We start from the raw sequence: 27,936 nt of genomic DNA on the forward strand, positions 1-27,936 counted from the left end.
GGGATGGTTTCCAGGCCATCATCTAAAAGGCTGGTTGCTTGGTGGGAGGAGAGCCCCAAGTCTCTGGGATTCATCTACTGAACAGACAGGGGCCTCAAATGCAGCTGAACCCAGAAAGCGTGGGCCTGTCAGCTCCCTCAGTCTGTCCCATCCCCTTAGGGCCATAACAGTTCTTCCCTGGCAAAAGCACCCCCCCCCACTGGCCAGCTCCCCATTCAAGGCCCTTCATGGTGGAGATGGGGGCAGGGGGAGCCTATGAGTTGGTGTCCCCACAGTCTTGTGATGCTGGAAGCAGCTTGGAGCCAAGAGGAGGGGTCAGGCTATTTTGAGCTGGGGCCTCTCCTGTTGCCCTCCCACCTGTACCATCTCCCTGGCTGGCTTAAATCCAAGCCCTGCTCGGGGAGGGGGCCCAAGGGACTCTGCCCTCAACCCTCCTCAGGGTCCTATGGGTATGACCTCAGGTGCTCAGGGTACAGCAGTAGTAAACTTGTTTCTTTATTTTTTAAAATCGATAATCTCCTGTCCTCTTCAGGTCCCTTCTATGACACAAGTGAAAACCTACTCGTAGGCTTCCTGGGAAAGGCAGCCCAAAGTCGAGCTCCAGTGGGGAGCCCAGGAAAGCCTGGCAAGGGGAGGGCCCTGGGGGGTGGCTAATAATACCTGGGGGGTGGCAAGGAAGGGGCTGAACTACTCTGGGGATGGCAGCTGGGATGCCCCCCTGGGGGGCAGAGAACAGCTAAAGGCTCAGGTTTCCTCCCCAAATCCGGCAGCCACAGGCCTGGCTCTTCATGAGCAGGGGGCGGGGGAGCCAGCCAAGAATCCGAGGAGCTGGGGCCGTCTCAAGGCTCTGGGGTCACAGGGCAAAGCAGCGGCCCGTTCTCAAGAGGGACCAAGGCAGCCCCTAGCGCTCCACTGGGGCCAGAGAGTGGAGTGGGCAAAGCGAGCAGGCTGGAGGGGCTAGTCCTCCCTGCAACCCCCACTCCTGAGGAGAACAGAGCCTCTGCCACAGGAGGCAGGCTGGCATCCAAGGGGCCCCAGCGTGGGCCGTCCCACCCTCAGAAGCACTGGATGCGGATGTGGACGAAGAGCGTGGCTGGTGACAGTGAGGCGCCGTCCTTGGAAAGCAGGTGGATGTGGCGGTACCCTGTGGGGAGGGGAGCCACGTGTCCAGTTCTCTGCCCACCCCAACTCCCAACCCTTCAGGGCCAGGGCCGTGGGGGCACAGACCACCTCCCACCTCGGGGCTCGGGGCAAGCTCTCAGAGGACATCCAGGGCCCAGGTGAACAGGGTCTTGGCGGCCCAGACCCCCTCCCTTTCCATCCCCACCCACCTTGCTTCAGGCTATTGAGGGGCAGCGTAAACTGGCCCACGAAGTCGTTGGGGGAGGTGGTGTCGTAATCTTCCACCACGAAGCGGACCAGCACCAGCTCAGGAGCCCTCAGCTGGAACTGCAGGGTCTGCCCCCAGCGCGGGTTGAAGCCTAGGGTGCAGGCAGGGCAGTCAGGAGCCTGCTGGCCCCAAGCACCCCCACTGCCACCAGCACATCCACCCACCATTGTTGAGCACATAGTTGGTCTCCTTTCGAGCACAGTCTGCAGGCACCCCGTGGATCTCAACGCGTACCAGGGGATCCACGATGGAGTTTGGCTTCTCAGTGTTCAGCTTGGGCAGCTGCTGTGCAGTCAGCACCTGCGGAGGACAAGGAAGGGGAGCTGCAGTCTGGCCCCTCTGCTCAGGCAGGAAGCCGCCAGCCCTCCCCCACACCCCAGGCCGCCCCCAGGCCACTGCTGTCTGGCGCCCTGCCAGGCAGGACCTTGCTGGGACTAGCTGTGACCCTAGGGTGACCCCAGGGTAGGGCTGGTCCAGGCTGCTGACCTGGATGGTGAGAGTAGTTCTGGGAGGTCCAGGACACTCGGGGTCAAAAGTGGTGTCTGGCTGCCGTAGGCAGGCGGGTTTCAGGATGTAGCCGCATTGCCCGTTGACAAGAAAGCGCCCGGCATTGAGGTCCATCTCGTAGCCAGGTGTCTGGAAGTTCAAAGCCACTGTGGACATAGCAGGGTCAGAGCAGGGGCTCTTAGCAGCCCTCCTCTCGCTGCTCAGTTTCAGGTCTCACTGCTCACCCCCACCAGAGCTTGGGGGGCGGGCATCATGACAGCCAAGGGACCCAGCCCCCACTATCACCTGCACTTTATCCCTGGTATCCCTCGAGGCCAGAGGCCAGAGGCAGGGAATAGGTCTGGGCCAGAGTTGGGCCCAAGGAAGGCTGGGGTTTCCATATCTGCCCTCAAAGGGACCATATTCCCCCCTACCTTTGCTTCTTTGTTGGGGTTCAGCGTCCCTCCAGAGCCCACTTTTGTCAGTGTTGATTCAGTGGGACTCCCGGGGGGGGGGGGTGTGTGTGCACACCTCTGTGTGTCAGGGGGCATTAGGGAGTGGGGTGTGTGCATGTCTGTGTGTGTCAGAGGGCACATGGGAGTAGAGGTTTTGAGCTTTTGCCTTCATAAAAAAATGGGACAGTGGGGCGCCTGGGTGGTTGAGCGTCTACCTTTGGCTCAAGGCGTGATCCCAGGGTCCTGGGATCGAGTCCCACATCAGGCTCCCCACAGGGAGCCTGCTTCTCCCTCTGCCTGTATCTTTGCCTCTCTCTATGTGTCTCTCATGAATAAAAAAAAAATCTTTAAAAAAAATGGGAGACTTTCACACTGTCAGGAAGAAATGAGTCTGATTTGTTTTCCCACCTATTTTCCCAACAACTATTTTAATAAGTGCTATTACCAAGAAAACACATTTTTCCACCTTCCAGAAAACTATACGGCCCCATCACTGCCCGGGGCCTCCCACGGATCCCTGGAGGCCGCCCCCACACGGCAGCACCCTGCCTGCTCTGTGCGCCTGCCCCCACTCACCTAGCTGACAGCCGGAGTTCCACATCTCCTGGGGGCTGTAGTTGGCGGAGTTCATCCGAAGCCCCAGGGGGTAGACTCGGGTCAGCTGGCGGGCATTGTGCCTGACAAAGCTGTTCCCTGGGGGAGAGTTGGGGCCCCGGGGGTGTCCTTTATCCAGTGCCCGGCCTGTAACTTCCTCTACCCCAACTCCAGGAACAAGCTGGGAACAGAGGCTGAACTCCCTCTGCCCCAGGACTGAGAGGACCTTCTGGAGAAGGCTCTGGAAGCCCAGCGAGGGTCAAGAACCCCCTTCCACACCCGAGCACTGCATATCCCCCCTACCTCCAGGCCTGGAACAGGGGCCCCAAGCAGACATCCAGCGCTCATCCCGCATGCACTCCTCCAACTGTGCTGCGGGTTCCCAGGACTCTTCCTGCATGTCATGCCTCCAGGCCTTCGTCCAACCTGTTCCTCCAGCCTGGAAACCCCTTCCCCTTCTTCACCTGGCTGCTTCCACCCTATGCTTTGCTCTGGGGTCTTTACAGGTATCACCTGCTCCAGAATCCTTCCCTGATCTCACCCCCTCTGCGGGGGCTCCCCTGGACCCCCCAACGGCCCACTGATCACCCTGCACCATCACTCCCGTCTACGCCTGGCCCTGCCACTAGGCTTGAGTCCAGCAAAGGCAGGCAGCAGCCCCCCTCCTGCCAGGGCCCTCTTCCCTCCATCCATGCCGGCCCGGTGCTAGGCACGCACTGGGCGCTCACTCCCTGAGCCCCAATCTGGGGGCCTCCTGACCCCTTCACTGGCCCCAAAGTCCTGTCAGTCTCCTTTCCAGACCAACTTCAGGTTACCGCCCCACCAGACATCCAGGGTGCCTCCTGCCCCCCATGTCCCCACTCCTACCTGCCTCTCGGATGAGCTTCTTGGCCTTGCGCTCGTTGAGGGAGCTGACCTGGCAGGGCTGGGGCGGGACCGGGGTGGGGCGCAGGGTCCGCAGGCGGGTGGCACAGCAGTACACGGCCAGGGCCGACAGCTCAGGGGAGATCTGCTTGGCCTGGGAGATGAGCCGCAGCGAGGGTCACTGGCTCCAGCCCTGCCCCACGTAGCTCCTCCCAGCCCAAGGGTCCCACTCACCCGCCGCCTCTGTTCTGTGGCCTCTGGCTCCTCTTCCTCCTCTTCCTCTTCCTCCTCCTGGTCGGATAGAATTCGACCATCCTCGCTCCGAGCAGCCGGCAGCTTCTTCCCCTTCACCAGAACCCGGCCCTTCAGCTGCTGTCGGGGCCCACAGACAGGGAAGGATTATGCCCTCCTGCCCCTGGGTCAGTCGTACAACCACCAGACGTGAGGGGCTGACTGGGGGGAGCCGGGAAGGACACACAAAGATGCGTGATGTTTCTAATAGAAAAAAATAGACCCCTGGGTGGCTCAGTGGTTGCACGTTTGCCTTTGGCTCAGGTTGTGATCCCCAGAGGGAGAAGGAGACTCCCCATGGGGAGCCCGATGCAGAACTCCATCCCAGGACCCTGGGATCACGCCCTGAGCCAAAGGCAGACGCTCAACCACTGAGTAACCCAGGTGCCCCCAGCTCAATTTTTTTTAATCGTTTTTTTCTTGATTAAAAAAAAAAAGAAATCACACACACACACACACACACACACACACACACAGGTGAATCAACATTCTCTGCGTATTTGGATTGAGAGTAGGAGAGTTTTCTCAAGGAACCAGAAAAACACAACCATCCTGAGGAGGCAGATAAAACATTCCGGGGTTTAGGAGGAAAAATCACCCCAGGTCAGAAAGCTGAGGAAGCTTCTAAGGCTACAGGAAGAGGTGGTTTACACTGAGCTAGAGGTCTAAGCAGGTGGTGCTTGCCAAGTGCAGATGGCTGGGAAGGGAGCTTCAGGTAGAGAAGAATGTCCCAACCTTGGAGGTGGGAATGTCTGAGTTTGCAGGGACTCTGTACGCAGGGAGGCAGAGCAGGGAGGTGAGGGTGAGGGCACGGAAGGCCCAGAATAGGGTGGGATGGGTCTAGTCAAGTCTGGTGGGTAGGAAAGAGACAAGACCCTGGGGGGGAGGGGCAGATGTCAAATGAACGCTGGAGCAGGGGGAGACTGAGGCAGAGAGAGGGAAGGGATCCTGACTTGTGGAGGTGGCATAGCAGGGATGGATGGTGGACTGCAGCCAGATCCTCCCCCCACCAGGCTGAGTCTGGGGCATTCATTACCTCTGGGGATGGCAACTCCTCAGGGTTCTGGGCATCCAGCACTTGTGTCACCAGCGTGTCTCCCAGGATGGTTCGAAGGTGGCGGGCCATGACAGCCTGTTGCTCCAGCCCACAGTGGTTCTCGAGGGACAGGATGACAGGGTATGGGGACAACTGGGGGGGAAAGGCAACAGCTCAGAACCACTTCCCTCTCCCCCTACGAGGACCCCCACTGTACCTGGCCCCCAACCCTCTTCAGGACAGGCAGGCAAAGGCACTCTGGGGAGCTGAGTAGGTGGGATATACTCTGGGGCAGGTGTGTCTGTAGGGGGTCACAGGTCAGATCTGGGGTCTGGAAAAGGGTCTGGAAAAGGTGGAATGTCTGGGAAGCTGAGGACAGCTGCAGGAATGGTTTTGTTTTTAATAAATGCCCTTCATAGCCTAATGACATTGGCCAGTGCTGTTTATGTCACCCACTTTTCTCCCCAAGCCCATATTTTTTTTCAGTTGATTTTCTTAAGTAACCCCTACACCCAACTTGGGGCTCGAACTCACAACCCCAAGATCAAGAGTAGCACGCTCTTCTGACTAAGCTAGCCTGGCGCCCCCATGCCCATCATTTTTTGAAGATAAGATTTACGTATACCTTGACAGAAGTTGCAATTTTATGCAGACTCCGTGCTGAACTTCTCTTTCATAGCTTTCTCTTTGGGAGTCATGATTAAAATGTCCTTCCCTACCCTTAAGGTTTTCTCCTGAACATTTTGTGATTTTAATGTAGTTACTAAACATGAGGATGGAGGAAGAGGGCCTCTCACTCAGCTTTCTTCTACCCCATTGGCCAGTTGCCCCAGCAGCACTTGGTGAGTGATTCTCTGGGCAGGGGGTCCTAGAAGCTCACAGTGAAGGCGTGGTCATGCACGGCCTGGACCACGTCTCGGAAGAGGATCTTGGAGGTGAGGGTGTGGCCGTGATAGATGATGGGCTCCCCTCCTGGGCCCTCCCAGCAGTCCAGCTCCACACAGCGGCATCCCTGGGCAAAGGCCCTGCAGAAACAGATGGGCAGGCAAGATGTCCATCATGTGGGAGCCACAGAGCACAGCAAGGGACAGGGTAAGCCAGGTAGCCACACCTTCTCTTTCCTTCCCCCCCCTCAGGAAGCCCACAGTGAGATTTGAGCTCTATAGCTCCCCAAGCTGGGTTCCCAGGTGTGCTCACCCCTACCATCCCCCACTGCAGTACCTAACATAGGCTTCGGTGCTACTGGGCCCCCCGATCTGAGAGTCAGTCAGATAGGTGTTGTGTGAGGAGGAGATGAAGTAGTGGGAGAGGGGCTGGTCCATGTCCTGGAACACAGATGTGTGGGCCGGGTCCAGGGCAGCCCCTTCAGGTGACAACAGGTACATCATGAAGCCATCCAGTGTCATCAGCTCATGCTGTTTGGCTGCAAGGATGAGCAAAAGAGAGCATCAGGCCACAGGGAGGATCCTCACGTCTGGCCCCACAGGCCCTCAAAACAAACTTCACTCAGCTAGTAATAAAGAGCACCTATCTACTGACTAGATTCTACATAAGTTATACCATTTATTTTTTTTAAGATTTTTTATTTATGTATTCATAGACAGAGAGAGAGGCAGAGACACAGGCAGAGGGAGAAGCAGGCTCCACGGGTCTCCAGGATCATGCCCCAGGCTGCAGGTGGCGCTAAACCGCTGCGCCACCGGGGCTGCCCCCATTTATTTTTTTAAAGATTCTTTTAAAAGCTTATTAATTGGGCAGCCAGGATGGCTCAGTGGTTTAGCGCAGCCCAGAATGTGATCCTGGAGACCCCGGATCCAGTCCCACATTGGGCTCCCTGCATGGAGCCTGCTTCTCCCTCTGCCTGTGTCTCTGCCTCTCTCTCTCTCACTCTCTCTCTCTCATGAATAAATAAAGAAAATCTTTTTAAAAATTATTTATTTGAGGGGGATCCCTGGGTGGCTCAGCAGTTTGGCCCCTGCCTTCAGCCCAGGGTGTGGTCCTGGGGTCCCGGGATCAAGTCCCACATCGGGCTCCCTGCATGGGGCCTGCTTCTCTCTCTGCCTCTCTCTCTGCCTCTCTCTCTCTCTCTCTCTCTCTCTCTCATGAATAAATAAATAAAATCTTTAAAAAAATTATTTATTTGAGGGAGAGAGAGAGAGAGAGAGAGAGAGAAGCAGCGGGGAGGGGCAGAGGGAGAAGCCAACTCCCTGCTGAGCAGGAAGCCTGATGTGGGACTTAATCCCAGCACTCTGGGATCATGACCTGAGCCAAAGGCAGATGTTTAACCAACGGAGCCACCCAGGCACCCACCATTTATTTTTTTTTTTTTTAGATTTTATTTATTTATTCATGACAGACACGGAGAGACAGAGAGAGGCAGAGACACAGGCAGAGGGAGAGGCAGGCTCCCTGCAGGGAGCCTGATGTGGGACTCAATCCTGGGACTGCAGGATCACGCCCTAGGCTGAAGGCAGGTGCTAAACCACTGAGCCACCCAGGGATTCCCCCATTTATTTTTTTTAAATGATCTCTATACCAAAGTTGGGGTTTGAACTCATGACCCCAAGATCAGGAGTTGCATGCTTTAACCAACTGAGCCAGCTGGGTGCCCCCATAAGTCATGCCCATTTAATCTTTAACCAAACCCTGTGAGGAAGATACTATATGTTATGCCACGTTCCAGATGTGGCAGCTGAGTCTCCCAGAGGCAAGGTAACCTGCCCAAGATGGCACCCACAGCCAGAAATTGAAAAGCCCACTTAGCTGAAAACCCAGATCTGTCAGATGCCCAGACAGGGTGGTGTCGAGCCCAACCCCATCTGTGAGACCCCCACCTGTCTCGTTGAGCTCATAGGTGTGGATGAGCTGCTGGGCGTGGGCCAGCGTGGCGCCGTCCTCGCCCTGGTCCTCCAGGAACTCCAGCAGCTCCGGGGCGCTCAGCACGCGGTCCTCGCCCGAGTACCGATGGAAGATCTCCTCCAGCTCGGGGCGTTTCAGCAACCGCCGCAGAAACTCCTCAATCTCAGCACCCTCCAGTCGCTCATTGTTGGAGTGGTCACACTCCTGGAAGGCACAGGGAGAAGCTCAGGGAAGGAGAACACCTGGGAAAGCTGGCCTGTACCGACACACCTGTCATCTACCACGCTGGGCAGGCAGGTGTCCCGCACCTGTACGGACACACCTGTCATCTACCACGCTCGGCAGGCAGGTGTCCCGCACCTGTACGGACACACCTGTCATCTACCACGCTGGGCAGGCAGGTGTCCCGCACCTGTATGGACACACCTGTCATCTACCACGCTGGGCAGGCAGGTGTCCCGCACCTGTATGGACACACCTGTCATCTACCACGCTATGCAGGCAGGTGTCTCGCACAGGTAGAGAAACTGGGAGCTAGCGAGGCTCTGGGTGTCGCTCAAGCTCACGCAGCTGGTAAACTGCGGGCAGGGATTCTAGGGGAGGTCTCTTGGATTCAGTGCCTGTCTCTCTGTACTATGACCTACCCCCAAAAATCAAGATGTGGGAGGAAAAACAGTGACCCAGGGGCAGGACGAGCCATAATTCCTCCTCCCACGTAGGGTCCTTCCTTCCCCAAATTCACACCAGGGGTCAATGAGTAACAAATAATCGAACTCACAGAGCAGTCCGGCTGGAGCTGCCGGCCCAGGTGAACAGGCTCCCAGGCCCTGCCTGAGGGGGAGGACGGATGCTCTGGGGCGCACTCCCATCCTGGCCCAGTGCCCTCCGGGGAGTGTAAAAGGCTACCCAGGCCCAGATGAGGCCTGCCCGCAGGCGGAGGCCGCTCCACCCACCAAGGCTGGCGGTGAGGACGGATGCGGGTGACTCGGGTCAGAGTGGGGGTGGGAGCCCACCTTGAAGAGGCGGTAGGCGTACATGTCATTCATGTCCACGTTGACCATTCTGAGCAGGCTCTTGATCTCCTTGAAGCTCATCTTGCTGTCCTGGTCCGAGTCGGCCCGGTGCAGGTAGGCGTGGATCCAGGTGTGGGCGCTCAGGAAATACCGGCGACAGGCTGGGCACGGCCGCCCCCCCCCCCTCGACAGGTGCCTGCGGGGACGCCCGGCCTGGGGCTATACCTCCCCCCCGCCCGCGGCCTCCAGGGCCCGGCGCCCCCCTCCGCCCTGAAGACCAGGGGCTCTGGCTCGGCCCGCGGGCCCCCCAGGACGGCCCCCCACCCCGGCGCCCCGCCAGGATATTGGTCGAGGCGCTCGCGCTGGCTCATGGCGTCGAGGCGCGCGCGCAGCTTGGCCAGACCGCGCACCCAGCGCTGCGCCTCCTCGGCCGTGGCGGCCGCCAGGTCCAGGTTCTTGCGGCGGCCCCGGAAGGCGATGGTGAGGCAGCGCGCGGGCGGGAAGGCGCCCCCGAAGCGCCGCAGCCCCTCGGACTGGTGGCCCTCGCGGACCGCCTCAATGTGCTGCACGAAGACTGGGGCGCGGGGGGGCGGGCGCGGCCGGGTCAGGGCCGAGGGCCCGGGTCGCTGCCCCCCCCGCTGTCCGCACCCCCGCCCCGGCCGCTGTCCCCCCTCCCCCGGCCCCGGCCCCCCTCCGCTCACAGATGTGCTGCGATGGCGCGCGCGGGATGCGCCGCTGGAACCACACGCTCAGGCCGTCCTCCTGCAGCCGGTACAGCCGCTCCTTCTGCCACGTCCGCGAGCGGATCTTGCGGAGCCGGGAGCCCCGCAGCATGGCGCGCACGTCCTCGTCCTCCGTCAGGCCTGCGGGCGGCGGGAGGCGGCGGGGCGTCGGGGCGGGCCTGGCCCCGCGCCCCTCTGCCCTCTTCCCAGCTGGCAGCCGCCTTGCCCTACAAGCCGTCACAGGCCGCTGGGGACGCGACCGCAGTACTGGGTCGGGCCTTGGGCTCTTCTGCCCCAAGGCCTCGGTTGGTGTGTCCCCGCCAGGCCCCCCTCGGGAGGTGCCAGTACCTCTTTTCTGGGGAGCAGGAGGCCCTCCAAACAGAGCAACCCCTTAGGCAGCGCCTGGGACTAGGGCCCTCCCTAAAGGTCCCCCTCTCTGCCACTCCCATCCTGGTCTCCAGACTTCAACCAGAATCTGTCGCCAACAGCCTTTTCCCTTGATGTGAAGCCCTGACATCAAGAAGGTAATCTCACTATCTAACCTAAATCTCTCTTGCTGCAACCCAAGCTCCTCACCTCTGCTTTCCCCAAGACAAAGACAATAGAGGCCACTCCGGCTCCAGGGTCACAGGCCACGAACCCCGGGACCAGCCCTGCCAAGGCCAGCCTGTGGCTGACATCCAGGTGTCCTCTCTGTGTCCAGCTGAAAGCATGGTCTCCTGTGACACTTGGCACTCACCCTTGCCCAGCCACTGTCACAATCCCACGTAACCCCACATGTGCTTCCAGCTGCCCACCTTCCTTAAGAAGAAGAAATGCTTACAAAACCTCTACCACATGCCAGCCCCTACTCATGAATGAACACAGGAGAGGACAAGTACAGAGAAGCTGAACTAACTTGCCAGAATGCCACGGCTACCAAGTGGTGGAAGGGGACTTCAAACCCTGGAGGTCAGGTCCCAGCACCCCTGCCCACGGCCACCAAACTGAATCCCTCTGCTCCTCTGTCCCTCTTCCTTGCTGTCATGGTCAGGGTGCAGGTGGGGAGTGCAGAATTTAAATTCAGGGGTCCTTGGGGCAGCCTGGGTGGCTCAGCGGTTTAGCACAGCCTTTGGCCCAGGGCGTGATCCTGGGGACCCAGGTTCTAGTCCCGTGTTGGGCTCCCTGCATGGAGCCTGCTTCTCCCTCTGCCTGTGTCTCTGACTCTCCCTCTCTGTGTCTCTCATGAATCAATAAATAAAACCTTTTTTAAAAAAATTAATAAATTCAGGGGCCCAGGGAGGCAAATCCCAACACTGTCACTTCTGAGTTACACAGCCTTGGTGGCAGTAATCCGTGACTGCTCTGAGCCTCATGTTCTCTGTGCACACAGTGCAGACACCACGGTTGTCCCTGCAGCAAAATCCAAACTTCAGTCAAGATGCCACCCATCCTGAGGGTGCCACATCCTGCTCTCATTTGTCTTGTAAGAGGTCAATACCATCTGTCGGCAGATGTACCAACAAGTGGGGAACTAAGCTCATTCTACCGCCAGCCAGCCCTTCCCGATCTGTCCTTTCCTTACAGGCCAGGATTTCTAAACCCTGGCTGTGATCGGAATTACCTGGAGGAGGTTGCAAAACCCACAGCCCAGACATTCTGAGCCAGGGGACAACAAGAAGAGTGGGAACCTGGCAACTGAAACTGGAGGGTCCATGCCCTTTGGAAGGAGCAGGGCAGCCAGGAGTGGATGAGGGCAGCCCAGAGTCTCTAGAGAACAGGAAGCTGGATTTGTATGTGAAGCCTCCAGATTTTTCAATGTTGGCAACTAAATCAAATTGAAACAAAAAGCCCCTAAAACACCACTGTGTGGGCCAAATGAAACAGGACAATGGGTGTATCTTCCTCCCTTTATTTTAACAAGCCCCCAGTACTGGGTTTGGCTTTAGGCTTTGTGCCCCCAAGGCCCCTGTTTGTTGTAAACTCTCACCTATGGAACCAAGTCTAAATCCCTGGGCCGCCTTTTCTCATTCTCTCTGGGAGCCTTTGTAGGATCCTTCCTGTTTCTCTTCCTCACACAGAACTCCTTCAAGGATCAGCTCAGACACCATCTCCTCCAGGAAGCCTTCCTTGATTTGTCCTCAGATGGGCATTCTCCCTCCCTGGTCACCAACAGCACTTTTTATTTTAAAACAAACACCCCACCTAAATTGTAATTTCGGTGAACTTTAATAAGTCCAAGGACAGGGACAGAGTCTTATATCCATAGTTCAGGACTCATCCCAGACCCAGGCTCACAGCCATTGTTTTCTGAAACGGGAGGACGAGCCATGTCGGCAGATGTACCAACAAGTGGGGAACTAAGCTCATTCTATCGCCAGCCAGCCCTTCCCGATCTGTCCTTTCCTTACAGGCCAGGATTTCTAAACCCTGGCTGTGATCGGAATTACCTGGAGGAGGTTGCAAAACCCACAGCCCAGACATTCTTGTCCAGCAGGTGTGGGTTGGGACTTGGGTTTCTATGTTTAAAAACCTACCCTGTGACTCTGAGGGTGATTGTGATCAAGAATCAGGGTCTTAGGACCAGGGGAGAAACCTGCCACGTGGAGGAGCCTACGGTCCTCGTTGGGGCTTGCCTGTGGCCCTAATGGCTCCAAAGGGTCTCTCAGGATTCAGACTGGCCTCTTGGGTCAGTGCCAATCAGTGCTCCCTAGCTAGGAAGTGGAGGTGGAATCCTCCTCTCTCCAAACAAGAGGCTAGAACGCGGCACGCACCAGACCAAGAAACTCAGCAGACCCTTAGCCCTCTGCACTCACATGCCCATGTGTGGGCAACTTCTGAATCCCCTCAGCCTGAGAAGCAGTGAACTGGGGGGCAGGTAGGACACTGGGGGGACCTGTAGTGCCATCACAACTGAGCCCACCCCTCCTCCACCTCTTCAGCCATAGGAAAGGAACTCCTCATTCCCCGTGACAACCATGCTCTGCAGCTGGGGCCACCTCCCCTGACCCCGCCAGCCCTCCAATGCCAAGCCCGTGGTTGGGGAGGGTTGGGAGAGGGGGGGCTGGTGAATGACTAAGGCCGGAAGTGGAGGTGAGTCACCGAGGGCCTGCTTTGTCCAGTCTTCTACAAACAGGACATGGACACAGGGAGCCTAAACTTCTGATGGGCCCTCTGCTGGGATAGGTTCCCATGTTGAGGGCCCCCCCTTCACACACACACACACACACACACACACACTCCCCAGGAGCCTGGTGAGGGAAAGGCTGACAGTCCAGTCTGCCTGCCCAACCAGCACTGGCCTCAGGATGGCGCTGCTCCTTGGACCACACTGCCTCCCAACCACACTCGCAGTGGAGAAGCCAAACAGAATGAGAGTTCAATGCCAGGCTGAGCCAGGTGCTGAGTCCCTGGGCAAGTAACACTATTTCCCCATTGCTTGAGCTTCTGAGCCCTCGGGGATCAAAGGGATTAGGGTTCCAGACAGGAAGGGCGGGGCCCACAGAGGTGAGGTCAGGAGGACGCGCTGGAAGGCCCCTGGCTCTCTGCCCTGGCACCCAGTAAACATTTATAGGTCCTGTCAGGGCCCAAACCCACAGATGCTTCCTCAGCCTCATTCCTCCCTACTTGGAGCAGGTGTACAAGCTGCCTCTTGTGGGTTCCATGGGTATCTATCTAAACATCTCTGCCTAGGCAGCCCAGGTGGCTCAGTGGTTTAGCGCTGCCTTCGGCCCAGGGCGTGATCCTGGAGACCCAGGATTGAGTCCTGCGTCGGGCTCCCTGCATGGAGCCTGCTTCTCCCTCTGCCTGTGTCTCTCTCTCTCTCTGTCTCTCATGAATAAATAAATAAAATCTTTAAAAAAAATTGAAAAATAAACATCTCTGCCTGGAACCTGGAATTGGGCTGGGCCAGTATCATGGCCACCTTGACTGACCAGAGAGGAAACAGTCATAAAGCCACAGCAATAGGGCAGCCCGGGTGGCTCAGGGGTTTAGCGCTGCCTTCGGCCCAGGGCCTGATCCTGGAGACCTGGGATCGAGTCCCACATCGGGCTCCCTGCATGGAGCCTGCTTCTCCCTCTGCCTGTGTCTCTGCCTCTCTGTGTGTGTGTGTGTGTGTCTCTCATGAATAAATAAATAAAATCTTTAAAGAAAAAACTTAAAAAAAAAACACAGCAGTAAAAATGAGGATGAACAATAGGCAAAAGATAGAAACAACCCAAATATCCAGCAACAGATGAATGGAGAAGTAAAAGGTGGTATAGACATACAGTGGAATATTATTCAGCTGCAAAGGGAATGAACCCTGGCAGCACTGTGAAATAAGCCAGTCATAAAAGGACAGATACTGTAAGATTCCATTTATACACGATGTCTAGAATAGTCAAATTCATAAAGACTCATTATATGTCACATATATCTCAATAAAAAAAAAATTCAGAGGTAGAGTGTAATTAGAGGTTACCAGGGCCCCAGGGCGGGGAGGAAGAGGAAAATGACTGGTTAATGGCAGAGGGTTTCCTTTGTTGTTTGTTTAGGGTAATGGAAAAGTTCGGGGACTAGCACAACATTGTGAATGTGTAACAGTGTGAATATAATTAATGCCACTGAATTAGCCACTTCGAAATGGTGAAAATGGCTAGTTTTATGATATATATATTTTACTGCTAATTAAAAAGTAACATAATATGCCAGAAACCACTGTATGCTTTAAATGAGTGAACTGTATGATGTGTGAATTAATATCTCAATAAAATGATACAAGAGGCACAGAGCAGCTAACTTATCCAGGGTCCTGGGTCTGTAGGTGGTGGATCTAGAATGCACTGAGAGTTGGAGGGTGCCTAAGCCCCCTAAGGGCTGTGTGTGGCTCCAATGAGCTAATGCCAAGGTGCACTCCATTTAGGGCCTGGCCCACAGTGGGCACTTACTAAATTACAATAAAAGGAAAGGAGGCGGTGGCCCGGGAGGGAAGAAGGACCCAGGCATGTTCCCATACGTCCTCCTCAGCCATGGTCTCCAGCTGGGCCCTTGTCCAGCCCAGATCAGTGCTGTCAGCTGGGACTCAGACACCTCCTCTAGGCCAAATGCTTATCTCAGCCTCCAGAGACTGGCCAGGGGGAGGTGAGGAATGGACACCTCCCAGTTTCCCAACTATCACCTTTCAGCCTGGGCGGTTTGGTCTGTGTGTGGTCTGAGGCCTGAGCAGCTCCGTATTGGCGGCCAAGGACAAGGGCAGGAGACTGTTCAGTGATAGAGCTGGAAGGGGTCATGGGAAAGAAGCCTGATCCATCTCTGATCCTCAACCCCCCATCTCCACCCCTTTCCATAGATGGACCACTGGAATTATGAGAGGGTAGGTTGTGTGTGTTGACAATAGTGTGGGTCACCCAAACCAAAGAAGGACACAGGGGCCATGTAGGGGGTGGGCAGAAGCCAGAGCTGGCCAATGGTGGGAGGTGAGGGTGGGTGGGCTATGTGGTTACAGGGAGTGTAGACAAGAGGGGTAATATGTAGGCACATTACTTTCATAGCAGGGCATGAAAGTGGGAAGTCTCGAGCAAGGGTGTGTGTCAGGGTGAGTGTGCATATAGGGTGTGTGTGCTGGTGTATGTGTGTGTGCACACATGTGTGGATGTGTGCTTGCACCAGTGCATGCTCAGGAAGGGCACACGGGGCTCCAGCAGGAATGTGAGACATGCAGGGAATAGCAACAGCCGACAGCTTCATGCCAAGTGGGGGAGGGGAGGGAGAGAAGCTTTTCCTGATGGTTCTGGGAGGGAACACACAATGGTAAGGGGTCCCAAATGCCCTCCCACCCTAATCCTCTGGCCAGCAGTCAGCCCCAGCTCTTCGGGTACCCAGCATGTCCCCCTTGCCTGGGCAGGCCGCCACACCCGGGGCAAGGGCCCAGTGGAGCTCAGCGCCAGACTCCATAACATTCCTCGGAGAGTCAACAACGTCAGGAAAGGCAGGCAGTGCTTCCCCTGTCCCTGGCCAGACACAGTGTGACAAAGGTGGCAGCACCCTTCCCGGCAGGGCCAGAACAGGTATGAAGCCTATTTGGGAGCAGAGGTCGTAGGAGAGGGCCTCCCCAGAGCTGAAGAAGGAGGAGAGGCCAGGGAAGCCACAAGGCATGACAGCCTAACCACAAGGCCTAGCTAGAACGGCTGTCCAGGTCTCCCTGCCGCCAGGCCAGGCACCTGCGAGGACCCCCACCTGCCAACTCCACGCGCGGCAGCCCCACTCACCCTGCAGGAGACATCCTGGGCAGGCCATAGGGAGAGCCCTCTTGCCCCCGGGGCACTTGGTGCTGCGTGCGGGCTGGGAGGAAAGGGAACAGGATTGTGCCCACTCAGGGCTCTGCTCACTGGGAGGATTAGGGGCAGGGCGGAGCATCAGGGGCACAGGCAATGCCAGGGGCTCCGGGGAGACAGGCTTGTCAGATAAAATTCAGGATGCCCACTTCAATTCAAATTTCAGATAGTCTTAGACTATCTTTTAGTCTAAGTCTGTCCCAAGTGTTGTTGTTTATTTGAAACTCACGTTTAACGGGGCATCCTGTATTTTTATTTGGCAAGCAAATAATTCGGTGAGGACACCCCTAGAGGCTGGCAGACCCTCTGTGGGGGAGAGGAGGAGCCGGCCATGGCCAGGCACACATCACCCACTCACTCGTTGTGATATGAGCTCGGACCCTGGGCCAGACGCCTGGCTTCAGACCTTCTCTCGGCTCCTTCCCAGGGTTGAACCTCTCTGAATCTCAGTTTCTCATTTGTAAAATGAGGCTAATGGTACCACATACCTCATACAATCGTGAGCATTAAATGAGCCAATGCGTGAAAAGCCCTCGCTCACTCGTTGTAGTGCGTTATAAAGGTGATAATTAGTATTCATTAGTTCTGGCAAAAAAGAGCCACCATTGAAACCTAGGCTTTGGCAGTTGCCTCTTAGCCCTGTGGGCCCCGGGGCTGGTGGCTTCATCCTGGCTAGGGGATCTGCACTGTGAGGACCGCAGCAAACCTTCTCCTCCAGGGAGCCCAGGATTAGGTGGGTTCCCGCTGCAGCAAGCTCAGCCGCTATGTCTGACCCAGCAGGTGCTCATGGAGCTCTAGCTCTCTCCAGCTGATCCCTGGCTTCCTGGGGACACGCCACCCTGGGGGAAGGGACAGGAGAAGAGCCCCAGGCTCCGCAAATGACTCGCTTGCACTCTGCAGGAGTGGTGTTCCTCCCTCCTCCTCGTGGTCCTAGGTCCTCCTCATTGTCCCAGTTCCTCCACCACCCACCCACCCACCCACCCAGGATGGCCCGGAAAAGCCCTTTCTTTTCTGTGAGTCTCTCTGAGCCTTTGATCTCTAAGCCACTCCTTGCCCAAGCCTCTTGACCAGACCAGAAATAAGATCTGTTCTGTTAGCCTAAGGGGTGTGGCCATGGCCATGAATGGGGGGCAGCCCAGAGAGCCATCTGCAGAGGAGCTCTGGCTGCTGTGGTCGGGGAAGCTACCTGGGTGGTGGGCCCCAGGACACCTGGGTTTGGTCTCTGCCCCGTTGCTGGAGTCAGGGAGGCCTGGGGAAGGGGCATTCCCCAGAAACTGGACATTCCTTTCTTGGCAGTCATTCAGCAGGACAGGGCAGCAGTGGGGAGGACAGCCCAGGTGACATTCTGACACCCACATAGATCGTGACAGTGTCACTACGATGGGGTGCCTTGAGCTCCCATGGAGCTTAATCATTCAGGGCAGTTGAGCCCTGGGCTCAGTTGTAATTATTGGTCTACAAGTGTCTCCTGCTAGTAAACTGTGTGCTCCCTGAGGGCAAAGTGCTGTGTTATTCATCTCCGTAGCCCCAGCCCTTGGCACAGCGCAATGGCACACTGATAGGGCCAAGCAGATGTGTTTGGAATGAAGAAGTAAGCAGGTATGCAGGGGCATCATCCCAGCCCTCCCACAGCATCCGCCACCCCTGCAGTGGCTGACTCCAGGGACTGCTTCTCTGGCCCCACACCTGGGAAGACAATGGCACCTCAACTCCGCATGGCCATCCTCCTCTTCCCAAGGCACCAGCACTGCTCAGCCCAGAGAATGACACTGCCATCCACCAGAGACACCTTTCAGATCTCACCAACTATGGAGTCTAGCCCAGGCCGCCTCCTAGGGAGTTCTAGAATTCAACTCAGCTGCACTGGCCCGAGTCTGAGCACCACCATAGCTTGACCATCTCAGTCCTCGGTCTCCCTCTTATGGTTCTCCCTGATTCACCCTTGCCTTCATCCAATGTGCCCCTAGTCTATACGAGCCCTGCCTCCCTCCTCTTGCCAGAGACCCTCTGGGACTCCTGCTGCCCTCCAGGGCAAGTCTGTAACTCTATACGGAGGGACCTTGAGAATCTGGCCCCCACCTGCCTCTTTCCAGTCTCTGACTGGCTCTGGGGTGCAGCCAGGACCCTCGCTGGCTTCCCAGCAACTGACTTGCCCCCTCCTTTCCTAGTATTGTTTCTTTGCTTCATCGCCTGATCTCCCTGCTGAAGCCTCCACTCTCTGAAGGGCCAGAACCTTGCTGAATCCCAGGACAGAGCCTACTAGAGAGAGGCACGCAATAAATGTCCGCTGAATGCATGAATGATTGGAGGGTAGGGCAGAGATCATGTGTCTTATGGCTTCTTAAGGAGAGTGCAAGGCTCAGTGCTCAGAACACAGAGCTCAATCAATTTAGATCAAATGAGTGACAGGAGATAGAAGAAAGAAGGGGGACAGGGGTGGGGGGTGGCGGTGATCAACAAGACTGGCGATCGGCACCCCTGAATTCTGCCCCAAGATTCACACTGGTTTCCTGGACAGCCCTGCCCTGTCCCCCCAGCCCCACACCCCACCTTTCCATCATTAACTATTTACCAGCAGCAGTTCCAATACCCCACTTCGGTTTCATGGTACGGTACATTTTATAAAATACTCGCACACACTCTCCAGCCCCTCCCCCCCCATTCAAGCCACTCAACCAGCCAGTCGGTCACACTTTGCCCAGGCTCTGAAAGGGTACCAGCGGCAGTGTGGCTGGGCACAGCCTCCGTGCCAGCCTTTGCCCTTAACTAGCTGTGTGGGCATTGACAAAATCTTCAACTTCTCTGGGTCAGTTTCTCCATCTGTGAAATGGGAATGACACCAGGTACCTCTCAGAAGAGTGATGAAGACAGAGTGATGCCACCTATGCTAACTATCCAGTGAGGTGGGTCTCTGGGAGATCCTTAATAAGCCACGGTTACATTCCTTCCCTGGTCACTTCCCCACACCTGAGACGGGAGCTCTGCCTTTTTGACTCCAAGGACACTATTCTCACCAATTCGACCTGTCCTACCAGTGCTGTGTGGCTGCTGCAACCCCTGTGGAGGCTTCAGGGCTGGAGGCCCGCCTCTTCCACCGCTCCCCTGCCCCTAAGGGCGGCCCAGAACGCAGGATGCCCGGGGGCAGCCGCAGAGCCTGGAAGGCACGCGGGGTTGGGGAGGCGGGTGAGGGACACCCCGAGCCTGTCTCTGCCACTCTATTCGCCTGGTCCTCGGGGACCCCAATCCGCGCCCCCGCGCCCCGTCGGCGCCTCCTGGTGGGGAGCAAAGGCCACCCGCGGGCCTCGGTCGGCCCGGGAACGTCGGGGGACCTCAGGTGTGACCCGCAGCCCGTAGGGTGCTGCATTCTGAGCCTCGCCAGCCTCCGCACACCGCCCGGCGGCCCGGGGAGCCCTCGACGGCGCCCACCCCGAACCGCCCCCGCCCGTCACTGACCCATCTTCTTCAGCGCCCGCAGCCCGGGCCTCCTGCTGCCGCCGTCCGGGGGCGCGAGCGCGACGGGCGTCGCGACCTGGGCGGGCCCCGGGGGCTCCTCGGGCCGGCGGCGGCGGCTCCTCCAGCGGCCGCACAGCATGGCTCGGCGGGGCCGGGGCCGGGCCCGGGGTCTGCGCGCGGGGACGGGGCAGCGGGGTCACCGCTCCGGCCCGGCCCCGGCTCTGCGCGCGGTTCCGAGCCAGAAACTTAGCGGCGCCGGGAGGGAGTCGGGAGGGGCGGTGTCGGGAGCGGGGACGGAGGGAGGGACGAGGTCGGGAGAAGGAGGGACGGGGAGGCAGAGGGCGGGGCCGAGGACGGCGCGGTGGGAGGTGCGAGGCGGTGGCTGGGGGCCGGGCGCTGACCCCAGGCCGGGAGGTGGGCCCTGGGCGAGGTGTGGGAAGGGAAGGGGTCGCCTCGCGTCCCCCCAGGCCTCCGCGGCCGCCCCCCGCTCAGGAGTCCGCCTCCTCGTCCACGCAGCGATCCTCGGATCCCGGCCCCACCGGTGACCTCCGCCCCAAATCGGGGGCTGGGGGGCCAGAGGAGGGCCGAGGATTGTCCCGTGGCAGACCCCCCCTGCGTTCTCGGGGCCCCGACTCGAGGTGGCCTCGGGACCCCTCTCCACCTTCTCCTGCCCCGTCCCGCCCGGAGGCCTCAGAAGGGAGCCGATTCTGCGGGGCCCCCGGCTCGTCCTGGGCCCGGGGTCCTCGGGCCCGCCCGGAAAGCCGAGAGAACCCCGAGAACTGAGCCAGGCGGGAGCGCAACCCGAACTGGAGGTGGGGGGAGAGGGAAGTGGTGGGTGGGGGGGTAGGAAGACTCTGGCTGTGACGTCATAGGATTAACCCTCTCTGCGCCAGGCCAGTTGCTGGCCCCTCAGCGGCACAAGTCTCAAAGCTGGGAAAGATGGGGTGCACTTTCTAGAATCCCCGGCTGAACTCGGGTTCTGTGTTCGAGGCTGGGATGGGTTGGCGCCCCAGGAAGGCCGCCGCACCCCGTGTCGTGTCCGTGACATCAACCTGTGAGTGAGCGTGGAGTGTGGGCCCTGGCCATCGCCTTATGCGTTCTCTTACTATTTATGAAACCGTCAGAATATCTGTGCTCCAAGGGCGGGATGGCCGGAGCCTAACCATGTTAGGGTTGTCTGCAGCTACTGCCCTAGGATGGGTGCGGAGAGCTGGGCGCACAGCGCCACTAGGCGGCGGTCAGGAGCGTGGCATCTCCAAGAGACAGCTTAGTTCCTCAAGACCTAGATTTGCCAACCTACTTGCTCGAGTCCATTCTCAGATATCCTCGACCGAGAGATTCGACGTACTACTGGTTGGGGTCCTCACCCCTGTCGGGATATTCTTTCTGCCTTTTGATCCTGCAATTCCTTCCTCCAGGAATGATCTCCCTCATTCTTCTCTTGGCCTACTACTGACAGGTTCCAAAACTCAGCTCCAATGCCCCTCCTCCAGAACCCCCTCTTCTGCCGGGGCATGACTCCCTTTTTTAATCTCCAGCGCCTAGAAGGATCTGAGGAGCTGAGTTGGGTCGCTGGGCTCTGCAGGACCGGGGTTCGGCTGATGGACGCGGGCTTCCACCAGGGGGCGCGAGGACTCCGCGTCTTTTCCCTACGTCCACCGGGTGGCGCTTCCTCCCGCCTCTGGCCCCTACATGGCTGGGGAGCCGGCCGGTGGATCCGCCTCGACTGATTGGGAGAGGCACAGCTAAATATTTGCATAATCTTGAAAGGGCCGCGCTGAGTGGCTGAGGTATAGAAGGAGAAGCTGAAACGGGCTCTCTCATTGGCTTAAATTTTCCCCCTGCGTCCACATCCCGGTCAGATTGGGCCCGGAGGTCAGTCGGAAGCCTCCGGCTAGTGGCGACCGAGGACCTAGGTCCGGGTGGTGGGAGCTGCAGGGTGAGTGCCAGGCGGCCAGGCGGCTGGGGTTAGGGGACCCTAGGGCAGAGCGGGTGGGGGACCAGGGTGAGAGTCTATTGGCCCCACCCTGACTCCGCTCGGCTTGCCAGTTCTCCTGGCCAGGAGTTGGAGATGTGCATCTAGAGGAGGAACGACGACCTTTGACACCTGCCTTCACCCACCCACCGAGGTCCTCTGCGCCCACCCTGGCCCCACCCACGCCGCCCTGGTGTTTGGAAAGGAATCTTCTCAGCTTCTGACCCCGCCCACAGGGTATCTCACTCAGGTCGAGAGCTTAGTCTGCCCCTCTGGAAAGTGGATCAGTGGCTTACTGAGTTGTTGGCCAGGGTGGATCGTGGAGGTCTGCTCACACGGAGGCTTGTTCTTGCAGAGTCGCTCAAAAATAGGTCCCCAGGGCTCCGAGCTGCTGGGTATGGGTACCAAGAATGAAAGCCCAGAACCGGACTACCAAAAACAGTTCCAGGCCGCAGTCAGTGTCATTCAGAACCTGCCCAAGAATGGTGAGGGCACGGAGACCTGCATTTGAGGGTCAAGAAGATTGGGGTCTGCCTCCTGCCAGGCTCTGATCCCTGCAGTTTATGCAGATAAGTCCCTGCCTGGGCTGCCTTGGGGATCTCCTCTACCTCCTGCCCCTGTCCCCCTGGGTGGGACGCCTCGCCATCTCTGCCCATTCCAAGAGTGGGTCTCCCCCCACCTCCACTCTTGGAGCTTGGGGTGATGCTTTGCCTTCCACCTCCACCCCTCCTGCCCAGGCTCTTACCGCCCCTCCTATGAAGAGATGCTGAGATTCTACAGCTACTACAAGCAAGCTACCATGGGACCCTGCCTGGTCCCCCGGCCTGGGTTCTGGGACCCAATTGGACGATATAAGTGGTGAGCTCCCTACCAGCTGGGCAAACAGGCCTCAGCTGTCAACCAGTCCCTCACAGCTCTCTGCCCCCCAGGGATGCCTGGAACAGCCTGGGCAAGATGAGCAGGGAAGAGGCCATGTCTGCCTACATCACTGAGATGAAGCTAGTGGCACAGAAGGTAGGGCGAGGCTGTGGGCTTTTTCTGTCCCCAAGGTCCCAGCTAGGTGGCCTGCCTTCCACCCTTCGGCGCTCATCTCCATTATGTTTCCTGCACATTGACACACTTGTGGGAATTACCACCTTCATGCTATCTCCCCAGCTCTGCCTGTCTCTGGTCCCTGACTGGGCCCAGGGTGGAGGGGCATGGCAGGGCAGGGGCAGGGTGGAAGGGACCCAGCTCAAGGTGGGGTAAGAGGATGGCAGCAGGAGGGGCTGGCGCCTACCCGATAGACCCCCTCTCCCACAGGTGATTGACACAGTGCCCCTGGGCGCAGTGGCAGAGGACATGTTTGCTCACTTCGAGCCCTTGTACCGGGTGATCCCTGATATGCCGAGGCCCCCGGAAACCTTCCTGAGAAGGGTCACAGGTCAGGCTCCCAGGTTGTTAGCTCCACAAGTGCTGAGTGAATTTTCTTGGGTCCAGGTGGAGGGGCTGCTCAGTTGAAGGGCGATTTAGGGGCACAGGGCTCCAGGTGATGTCCTTGTAGGGACTCCAACCAGTGCCCCTGATGGAGTGGGTCTTGAGAGCTCATGGCTGATGGGGAGCAGGGGCTGATTTCCCTGGGAAGCACCAGCCTCTTCCCAGTCCCACCTCTGGGTGCTGTCTCAGCAGGTTGGAGAGAGCAGGTGCTGAATGGAGATGTTGGGGCTACCCCAGAGCCTCCTTGCCTCCCCAGGGAACCCGAACCCCCAAGTCCAGGTCAGTGCCTGGGCCACAGGGACAGAGAGCCAAACCAAACCCAGACTGGTGGTGGGTGGGGGGCTCCCAGTGGGATGGGTAAGGAGAGAAGGCTGGATGTCCACACCTCATGGGCACACATACGGAGACCTCCTGTGCTTACAAGGGCCAGGGGACAGTTTTTGGAATTCCATTTCCAGGATCTCACTCCTGGGACCCATCTCTGCCTCCTGTGGCAGTGTCTCTAATGGCCCCTGAACAGGTGCCTCTGCCCCATTTCACATCCTTCTTCTTCCATCGCCTCCCTTTTGTCACTAATGTTACCTATCCCCTTGCCCAGAGTCCCAGCCACCTAGGGACCTGGACTCTGAGGTTTTCTGTGATTCCCTGGAGCAGCTGGAACCTGAGCTGGTGAGACTACCCCTCATTCCTTGCCTTCCCCAACCCCCTGTGCCTTGGCTGCTCTACCCCCACCCCTGGACCTTGTGACTCATCTCAGCAGGTTTGGACAGAGCAGAAGGGAGCCCCTGGAGGAGAGCCTGACACCAGAAACAGCTCCATGCTCCCTGCAGAGAAAGGTGAGCCCTTGCCCAACCTTTCACTCACTCTGCCATTCCTTATGGCTCTAGTGTGCCACAGGCTTTCCCTTGACTGCCCTCTTGGGGCGGAGGTGAAAGTCCAGCAGCGGGCACTTGCCTAACAGCCAGATGCCAGCCTGGATGGGCAAAGTCCCTGCCTGGCCCCCTCTCTGAAGGCTTTCCATTTGAGACTGTCAAAGGATAATGATTTCCGTCCTATCTCCTTCTAGAACTTCCAGTGTGCCACACCCCTTAAGGGGCACTCTCATAAATGTTATCTCCTTTATTCCTCTAAGTAAGGCGTCCTGTGAAGACAAGGACCTCTTCCCCTAATTTTCAGATGACAAAATGAGTCTCAGAGAAGTTTCTGGCTTACCCAAAGTCACACAGCCAAGTGACAGTGTTGGGATTCAAACCCGTGGCCACTTGTTACTCAGCCACATGGATGGACTTTATTATAAAAGACACACTTTAGAAGGGATTGCACGCTATTACTTTTCCCCAGGCCTGCCCCAGCCGGCCACCACCCTGTCCCCAGCTGAGTTGCCTTCTGAGTCCCCTTCCTTGTGTGTCTGTGCTCTTCAGAGGGCAGCCTGATGGGGCCCCAGGAATTGGACACGTGGCTGGTGGGGACAGTTCGAGCACTGCAAGAGAGCATGCGGGATGTCCAGGGGAGACTGCAGAGCCTCGAGAGTATGCCCAGCCTCCCGGAGCAGGTGAGCTACCCCCAAGGCCCCAGGCGAGATTGGGGCCGAGCTCCATGGGGCTCTCTTCCAGGCTCCTCATGGTGCCACTTGTGTCTTTTGGTCCTAACTATCCACTGGCCCACATCTCTGACTTCTGCAGAGAATGGTGTGGCTCCTGTCACAGGCAGAGCAGGCAGGGGGGACGGAAGTGCTTCCAGCCTGGAAGGGAGGGTGGGAAGGGCCCTCCTTTCCTGCTTTTCCTCTGCTGGAGGAGAAAGTGAGTGTGAGGACAAATTCCAGCAAACGGTCTGGAAGGCCAGGATGTGTTTGCTCCTTCCACTAGGGCTGGGGCTCCCTGGTGCCCCTTCGTGACTTCTGTTCCCAGATTTAGGGTTTGCTCCCAAACAGTGCAGCCCTCGTCCCCCTACTCTCTCCGCACTGCTCCTAGATCTGCTTGCCCCTTACACCTGGGCACCTGGGGTCCTGAGCTCACAAGCAGTCACAGCTACCATTTCTGGAGCCCCCGCTTAGTGCCAAACCCAGGATTTATGTTATCTCACGTAATCCACACAACCCTATGAACTAGGTTTGCTTTTTTATTTTTAAGAGTATATTTATTTATTCATGAGAAATACACAGAGAGGCAGAGACACAGGCAGAAGGAAAAGCAGGCTCCCTGCAGGGAATCTGATGCGGGACTCGATCCCAGGACCCCGGGATCACGACCTGAGCCAAAGGCAGATGCTCAACCCCTGAGCCACCCAGGTGCCTCTAGGTTTGCTTTTCATTTCCCTTTTACGGAAGAGGACACCAAGTCTCTGAAAGGCTGGGGAATTCACCTGAGGACACAGGGCCGGGAGGAACCTCACAGAGCTGCTGTGAGGATTAGATGAGATAATGCCCCTTCCATTGTTACTACTACTGTTATTACTAACCTCAGATGATGGAGATGGGAATGGCCCCAGGTCTGTCTCCCTCTGCAGCTGGGACGCAGCTGGGACTCACCATCAACTCTGTGTGGGCCTGTTCCTGAGAAACCTAGGGTGGTAGGGGCAGGAGACAGCTGAATTGCTAGATGTGCGGGATCCCTTGGGTGACCGTTGATCCCCTTAACACTGGGTGGCAGCCAGGGTGGCAGGGATTTCCTCAGATCCACCTGTCAACACCCATCCCGCAAAGCTTTATCTTCTTTTTTCCTTTCCTTTCTTTTTCTTTTCCTTTTTCTTTCTCTCTTTCTTATTTTACCTTTAACTAATTTTATATGCTGAAGATTTTAAAGATTTCCACCCCAAAATAGTCAGTTTTCCATCTCTAAAAATAAGAACGTTCTACTACCTAGACCAAATGACAACATTTTAGCACACACAATTTCTTCATATCATTAAATACCCAATCCAAACTGCAGTCTCCCCATTTGTCCTGAAATCGCCTTTGCCAGCTGCTCTGCCCGGCCCATCCCTTCCTGGCGCATGTGCTGCCTTTGGTTCCTCTGTCCTTTGAGACCCCTTTCATCTAGACTAGCCCTTCTTCCTTGCTACTGACAGGGCCAGTGCAGTGGTCCCGTAGAATGTTCCTTTTTGGGTCTTTCTGATTATCTCTGAGGCTGGTCATTACATGACCAGATTATGTCAGATATGATGCTCTTCACACCAGGGGACACAGACATGGATGTCCCACTATTAATGATGCTTGCATGGATGAGGAAGGGGTGACATTCTGATCCCATCACTGCTAAGTCATGTTTTCCTTTTGCAGCTAGGGAATGTCCAGCTCCCCATTAACCTCACTGGCCACATGATTTTTGATAGTTGATGGATAACCCTTGCCTGGGCCAATCCTTTATTTGGAAAAGAAATGCTGACTTTTAAATTCTATTATTCCTTTACCATATGTTAGGTGTCACTTTTCTGTAGAGTTTCATCTAGGGTTTTACTTATGTAAAGGCAGAATAAAGGTTAATTCTTTCTCTTTAATTACCCAAAGTAAGGAGTTGATTTAACAGCCACCTCAATGGTGACAAATTTCCAACTTTCTCTTTGAGTATCATCATGGACTAATGGATTTTAAAGATTCGGTATTTCAATCAACTGAAATTAATTCTTTGTGATGCTTTATGTTGTCACAATTTTGGTCAATGGAGACCCTTTCAAGCTGGGTCCTATGTTCTTATAACATGACCTCATTAATCTTTAAAAGCTTCCTTGCTTTCTGGTACAAGATGTCCCACATTCACCTCTACCTTCCCTGCTCCAGACCTGGAATTAACCACTTCTCCAAGGAGTCCTGGCTTTTAGCAGATAGAGTCCTGGCTTTTAGTTTCTAATGATATTTAGAAACTAAAATCTGAGTACCATTTGAAATATGTGGCACATCCTTTATAATATTGGGTGTCCAAGCCATACCACCAGGACCACTGCTGTGTGGCCAGAAGAGATACCCTAGAAGCCAGTCTCCATGAGGCAGCCCCTCCAGCCCCCCTGGCACCTGGATTGCCCTGGGAGGAGGATGGGAGGGAACTTGAGGTGGGCTGGCAGGGACACACTGGGGACATCAGGACCCCTTCCCTTCTAGTGGTGCAGATGTGGGGATAGTGCCTTCTTTGCCCCACTTCTTACAGTCTTAGGGAGACAGAAGCTCCCTCTTAGTTCTGGAAGAAGCTTCCTCAGGAGGGCCCAGTCTGTGCTGAAGCCTGGGCTGGCCCCTGACTCCCTCCCTCTTGGCAGCAGAGGACCCCGCCCCGTGCCCGGCCGTGGCCCCTCAGGCTCTCGGGCCCCACGCTGCTCTTCTTCCTCCTGTGGCCCTTCATCGTCCAGTGGCTCTTCCGAACGTTTCGGACCCAGAAGAGGTGACTCTCAGTGGAGGGCTCTCCGCAGCCAATTAAGGTGGCTCTGAGCCCCCTGTCCTGCTGTGCCCTGAGCCTTCCTAGGTTTAGGAGAAGAACAGCATTAACTCCGACCCCACCACTCAGTGTTTGCCTGTGCACCGCTCCCTTACTTGGGGGCCATTTAAGAGCCCATCCTTCCCCACGACTTCACACGGACGCCTTCTCCCCTCCCGCCCAAACACCGGTGGAGTGGTGCACGCCCCCGGGCCTGGGTTGGCCGTGACTCGGGGGCGGGGCTGCCTGGTCAGCCTCTGCCCTCCCCAGCCACTGGGTCACCTGACTCTTCTCCCACCCCGGCCTCTCCCGGTGGAGGCCCAGCTCTTGGGCAAGTTGGGACTTGGGCTGGGGCCTGGGAAAATGATTGGCTGGGAGGCTGCGGGAGGGAGGCCAGGAGGCCCGGCCGAGTTGGGGGGAGGGGAGCGAGCTCCGTTTCGCTGGCCTCCCTCCCCCTGCACACGTACACTCAGGACGTCTTCACGGAAGATTCACTTACAAATGAATGTTTCACTAAATAAAATAAGACCTTCATCTTCTTGCCGTCTGGGTCCCCACGGAGCGAGGCGGGAAGCCGGGTCTGGCGCGCAAGGCACAAGTGTCTTCCCTGCCCCTCCCCCAGCGCC

At 57.2% G+C, this 27,936-nt stretch overlaps 2 protein-coding genes across 12 annotated transcripts; one reads left to right on the forward strand and one right to left on the reverse strand.

Moving 5' to 3' along the window:
- Window positions 1–471: 471 nt before the first annotated feature.
- On the reverse strand, window positions 472–19,613 carry PLCD3 (phospholipase C delta 3). 3 transcript variants are annotated; one of them, XM_077853579.1, is made up of 15 exons: window positions 19,460–19,613; window positions 9,690–9,851; window positions 9,334–9,562; window positions 8,989–9,118; window positions 7,951–8,179; window positions 6,338–6,539; window positions 5,997–6,141; window positions 5,117–5,269; window positions 4,024–4,161; window positions 3,793–3,943; window positions 2,908–3,024; window positions 1,877–2,043; window positions 1,555–1,690; window positions 1,332–1,481; window positions 472–1,144 (listed from the first exon to the last, which is right to left on the reverse strand). In XM_077853579.1, the coding sequence occupies exons 1-15, from the start codon at window positions 19,596–19,598 to the stop codon at window positions 1,056–1,058; spliced, it is 2,337 nt and encodes a 778-aa protein (XP_077709705.1). In that variant the 5' UTR covers window positions 19,599–19,613; the 3' UTR covers window positions 472–1,055. The 3 variants fall into 3 exon arrangements, with proteins under 3 accessions (XP_077709705.1, XP_077709704.1, XP_077709703.1); XM_077853578.1 differs by lacking the exon at window positions 19,460–19,613 and adding an exon at window positions 15,941–15,983 and having other exon boundaries at window positions 4,024–4,158; XM_077853577.1 differs by lacking the exon at window positions 19,460–19,613 and adding an exon at window positions 15,941–15,983.
- On the forward strand, window positions 14,893–27,849 carry ACBD4 (acyl-CoA binding domain containing 4). Of its 9 annotated transcripts, none has more exons than XM_077853593.1 (11): window positions 20,300–20,513; window positions 21,509–21,684; window positions 21,790–21,919; window positions 22,172–22,292; window positions 22,349–22,448; window positions 22,737–22,857; window positions 23,100–23,189; window positions 23,509–23,579; window positions 23,668–23,746; window positions 24,332–24,462; window positions 27,159–27,849. In XM_077853593.1, the coding sequence occupies exons 1-11, from the start codon at window positions 20,456–20,458 to the stop codon at window positions 27,279–27,281; spliced, it is 1,200 nt and encodes a 399-aa protein (XP_077709719.1). In that variant the 5' UTR covers window positions 20,300–20,455; the 3' UTR covers window positions 27,282–27,849. The 9 variants fall into 9 exon arrangements, with proteins under 9 accessions (XP_077709724.1, XP_077709719.1, XP_077709716.1 ...); XM_077853590.1 differs by having other exon boundaries at window positions 20,301–20,513; window positions 27,156–27,849; XM_077853592.1 differs by having other exon boundaries at window positions 20,303–20,513; window positions 23,671–23,746; window positions 27,156–27,849.
- The last annotated feature ends 87 nt before the right edge of the window (window positions 27,850–27,936 follow it).

This window comes from Canis aureus, chromosome 16 (genome assembly GCF_053574225.1).
Source record: "Canis aureus isolate CA01 chromosome 16, VMU_Caureus_v.1.0, whole genome shotgun sequence".
NCBI classification, from domain to species: Eukaryota; Metazoa; Chordata; class Mammalia; order Carnivora; family Canidae; genus Canis; species Canis aureus.